We start from the raw sequence: 5,000 nt of genomic DNA, 5'->3' as shown, positions 1-5,000 counted from the left end.
ATATAGCTTAGGGCACTATAATCTGCCCTGCTGATCTCAGTGAGATGTTGGGAAAATGGCTGCCTGTTAAGCTTGTCCTTGTAAAACGGCCACTTAAGGAAGACAAGCTATATTTTCATTTTCAGCATGAACATTATATGCTGCATGATCTGAATTTGCTTCCAGGAGCTGGGGCAAATAAGAGAGCTTCTGCAGTCAGCTCCAGAATTATTGGCACCCACGGTAAACAATGTCTCGCTCATCAACTGCTGTGGTTTTTCTTAGCGGCTTGTTTGATGTCTAGATGTTTCTACACCAGCGGTTTCTTTCCAGATTGTTGTATGCTTATACACAAAACTTAGCGATGTGCAATGAGTGATGTTCCCTCTTTTCTTAGCTTGCTTTTCTCCCAGAAACAGCTCTCTGGTCTTCATGTTGGCTTATACTTTATAACAGCAACTGCTGTCTTCACAGATGAAAACCAGAGCTCAACACAAGAGCTGTTAACTGTTTAAAATTCTATGTAGATTTATATTCCATCACTATAATTAATATATATATATATATATTCCCCGGTCCAAAGACATGCATGGTAGGTTGATTGGCATCTCTGGAAATTTGTCCGTAGTGTGTGAGTGAATGAGAGTGTGTGTGTGTGCCCTGTGATGGGTTGGCACTCACACACGGGGTGTCCAGGGTGTATTGTGCCTCGATGCCTGAGATAGGTACAGGCTCCCCATGACCCGAGAAGTTTGGATAAGCGGTAGAGAATGAATCAATGAAATTATATATATACATATATATATATATATATATATATATATATATATATATATATATATATATATATATATATAGAGCATACATATTCCATAACTATTGAAGGGGGCATGTCATAAGACTATTCACCTTCCCCTGGTTAATGAAAGACTAAGTGAAGTTACACCCCACTGGACATGATGGACCACTTAACAGTTCCCAAACACTCGCTTTTATTCATTTTTACATTTGTTACATGTGGCATTTCCAGTCTTGGCAAATAACTGACATAGTTTTGTTAAAAATACTCTACATGTCTTTTTCTGTCATCAAAACCAATCAATACTGATTATAGGTTTGATATTGCTCATATTTTCAAGTCCCTTTTATTTTTCACAATCCCTGTCTCTCCCTCTCTCTCACTATCTTTTTCAGGGTGTCAGTAATTCTGGAGCTGCCTGGATGTATTTGTTGGCATGCAAAACAAGACTGAAGTGTGCTCTGTGTATAAGCATCACCGCTGGTTGCCATGGCAATAATACACAGGCGCTGGAGACATGGAGACAGATGGGATCATGCACAGCTGAGAAAGTAAAACAGTGATCTAGGCCGGCGAGGGATCCGTGGTCACATGATCACAGACAGCCACCATTATAAAAGACAATGTTCTTACTAAATCCTTTTCCTATTGTACTCAAACCCATTAGTACAGTGTTAGTGATGGCCTTATCTATTTATTTTTACTACATGGTCTTGCTACATGGCATGCAGTGGTACCTCGCTGAGTTTGATTTGTCTCAGTTCCTCCTCAGCGGCAGTAAGGGGTAGCGGAGCAGTCTGGGACGCCAGGTACCTCTTATAGCCATTTAGTGATAAATCATCCTGCAGAGAGATAGGAGCCTTAATCTTCTGTTTCTTTTTCTCTTCTTATCATTAACGGTAACAACAAACTACAAAAGCAACGATAACAACTTAATTATTAAGCCTATATGCCTGTGCGTCTAGAGGAGCTGACGAAGCTCTGACATTATATAATATCTAATACAGATTATATTTGAAATCCGTAGCTGTAGCACAACAATTAACTTAAGAATAAATAAAACATTACATGGCAAGTACAAACAAATAAATTCAAATATATAAAAAGGTGCCTCATAACACCGTGCGTGGTTTTCTATGACATTTCCTCATTCTCTGGCGTGTGATCATTAACAGTGTAACACGTGACATCCTGATAGTATATATATTAGTGAGGATATATAGGGAAATATGTAGAGAAGCAAACACTGGAAAGATAAACTGTGATTGCGAGTAACTCATGTGTCCTGAACAGAAATGGTACATTATGTCCTGGATATTCCATCACTCCCAATTTATAAGCAAACAACAAATAAACATGGGACAAGAATAAATAGAGGCTAATGAGCTGCTATTAGAAGAACATCATGGGTGTGTGTGTGTGAATATAAATGAACTGGGAATTGGTGCTGCTTTCTTTCCCATATTTTATGTTTCATTCTCTATATCAGTTTGCTCTTTAAAGGTGGGGTCTCCGTTGTTTGAAAGCCAATGTTGATATTTCAAATCACCAAATCAAACACGCCCCTAACCCAAATGGGTCCCACCCCTGATTTGATAGCTCCACCCCACACATACACCAGACAAGTATAACCCAGACAAGTATTAGGGCAGAACCTGTTGGGGAAGCTGACCGAGGGAATATTTTTATCAATAAATGAAGTAATTACTCAATGAGTAATACTATGGTAATACAAATGTGTTTTTGTAGTACTGTGTGTGTTGTACCGTGAAAGGTTTAGCTCCGTCCTACTTCTTGCCTTATCGTAAGCCTTTCTTTCTTGTTTTTTTCCGCCATGTCAATGTTAAAACCGCTTTCTGCTAATGTCACACATGCCCATATTGACAAGACACGCCCCTTTCTGCTCATTGGCTACATGTTAGTTTGTTTTTTTGTTTTGTTTGGCGGCCTCTGTAGCATTTCTCAAACAACGGAGACCCCACCTTTAATTCAATAATTCAAAATGTAAACAAACATATATTCACAAATGTTTGCTAGGTGAAGGGAGCTAGCATGCTGTCTCTGCTGTCTGCTGTAGTGAGAATAAAAAAAAAAAATCCATCCAGAATAAAAACAAAAATTTCATCATGCAGCCCAAAGTAATAATAATGGCTAAAGCAGGCATATTGTTTAATTCTGAGGTTTGAGTACAGCTACACAGAAGCAATCTGGCTCTCTTGGAAAGTAATGAATTAGAGTGAAGAATAGTTCTGCTATCTGAGCACGTTCTGCTGTACCTTCACTGTGCCGAAAAGTTCCTCTTTTATGTGACTGCCACCAAATTCCTTTTTCAGCGTGGCTCTAGTAGCGGCATAGAGCATCTTCTGCCGAACCTGACGACACAAAGAAACCCGATAATAAGTGGAATAATAAGAAGAAGTAAATGGAAGCATGATATAATAGAAACCCTATAAATGAAGGCATGTGCAAGGAATGTTTTGGTTTCACAGCGGAGTGTTTTCGGTTGTTGGGTCTCGTTGTCTTCCCGCTGGCTGTGAAACACAACTGGCTTATTGAAAGCCGGCAGGAGAAAATTAGAATTGCAAATTTTCTATGCAAAGCAGAACGAAATCACAACAATCTATTTTCTGTGTTTGACCTTACGTCCATATAGTTAATAATTCGATGTTACTGGCCACATCATAACGTTTTGGCTATATATATATATAAGATTACACTGCATGGCATTAGACTTAAACCGAAGTAGACGTGTTGAGTTCATTTAGAATGACTGCAGTGCCAAAGCACACTGTGTGGTCTGTAATGGCTATTCTTAGTAGAAACGTTTTCCAGCCCTAAACACAACCTACAGAAAAAAAAAACATAGAGTCTGCTGCATCGGTATAAACATACACTAGTAATTATGTCCAATTATCCACAGCCCCAAGGAAGTCATACTTCTTTTTTATATAATGTAACCAGTGATTACTTTACTTTCTAAAGGCTTTATTTCTCATATGTTAAAATTATCCAGTAAATCCAGTTAAATTATCCAGTTAAAATTAAGTTTAAAACGAAGGCCGGGTCCTAAAGCCAGGTGACAAAACAAAAGAGGAAAGAAAATGTTGGCCCGGTTACGCTAGGTTTTGTTGTTAATGTTTTTTTTTTTTTTGCTTGCATGGTTTGGCTCAACTCAAAGGGCAGCATTAGTGTAACTCAATACACACTTATTCTTACTAATGATTGACTTTATCTTATGATAAGGCCTTTTTGTCCCGACGGGCTTGATCTTTCCAGAATCACAATGTCCTTGTCCAAAGACATCGTTTGAATCATTTGACCTTGTTGTGACCTTGACCCTGATTGGATCAATTCCAAAAACTAATTAGCTTATCTATTGCTTACGGTAATAGGTATGTACAAATCCTACAAACCTTCAACCTTGTTCGAGAGATATTATACTGTAAATGCCTCAGACGTCTACTGAAGAAGAAGAACCAACTGAACACCTACAGATGTTGGACCAAGACAATGCTCACCACCACCACCACCACGATTATCATGATCGTCACCATCACCATCATCATCATCATCATCATCATATTTATATTTTATAAATGAACATTTTAGATTTTGACCTGTATTTCAGTGTTTTGTCTGGTGCACTCTTTTATACTCACTGCAGAATGATCAGGGGACCAGGCTAGGAAGATCCATTCGTAGCCCTGATTATTGGTGCTGTCCAGCCTGTAGAGGATGTACGAAGGCATGGCGTCCTCCAAAAGAGGCAGAATGTAACTGTCCCATTCCAGTTCCCATTTTTGGGCTGCAGATCTGGTTCCTCCCAACACAAGCTGTTCTGAAGAACACAGCAGGACTGCAGGCTCAGTACAAAAATCTTTCCTCATCGCATACAGATTCTAATAGTCACAACTGAACCCAGAAATCTTGGTGTCAACCTGAAACCTACCATTTTCAATGACCACCTTGATGAGTCTGTACTCTCCATTACGTGCTCTGGTGAAGATCTCTTTCACCTCTGCTGTGGCTGTTGACAGAGTAAAGAACACCTAACATACCCAATCTGACCACATAAGTAATAAAGCTCACTTTGGAGGGAGAAAGAAAAGTAGAAACTTCGGATCACTGCTTGTTAATCTGCACACTATATTTTGCATTCTAGTGTTTCATGACATGCAAAAACACCTGCTTTTTATAGATGTAGCCAATGTGCCTGAGTAAA

The 5,000-nt window shown here is 39.0% G+C and overlaps 1 protein-coding gene across 3 annotated transcripts in view; it reads right to left on the bottom strand.

The window, feature by feature from the left end:
• twf1b (twinfilin actin-binding protein 1b) overlaps positions 1-5,000 on the bottom strand; it is a 12,856-nt gene that overhangs the window by 6,673 nt on the left and 1,183 nt on the right. For 2 of the 3 annotated variants that reach the window (XM_027153989.2, XM_047804368.1), the window contains exons 2-5: positions 4,728-4,805; positions 4,438-4,616; positions 3,055-3,150; positions 1,516-1,620 (exon numbers count right to left, since the gene is read on the bottom strand). In XM_027153989.2, coding sequence (XP_027009790.1) covers positions 1,516-1,620; positions 3,055-3,150; positions 4,438-4,616; positions 4,728-4,805 — 458 coding nt within the window. The remainder of the gene's footprint in view (positions 1-1,515; positions 1,621-3,054; positions 3,151-4,437; positions 4,617-4,727; positions 4,806-5,000) is intronic. The other variant, XM_047804369.1, reaches the window with a different exon arrangement.

This window comes from Tachysurus fulvidraco, chromosome 19 (genome assembly GCF_022655615.1).
Source record: "Tachysurus fulvidraco isolate hzauxx_2018 chromosome 19, HZAU_PFXX_2.0, whole genome shotgun sequence".
In the NCBI taxonomy this organism is placed as follows: domain Eukaryota; kingdom Metazoa; phylum Chordata; class Actinopteri; order Siluriformes; family Bagridae; genus Tachysurus; species Tachysurus fulvidraco.
The sequence above is the reverse complement of the archived record's forward strand: the minus strand, read 5'-3'. Positions and strand labels throughout refer to the sequence as shown.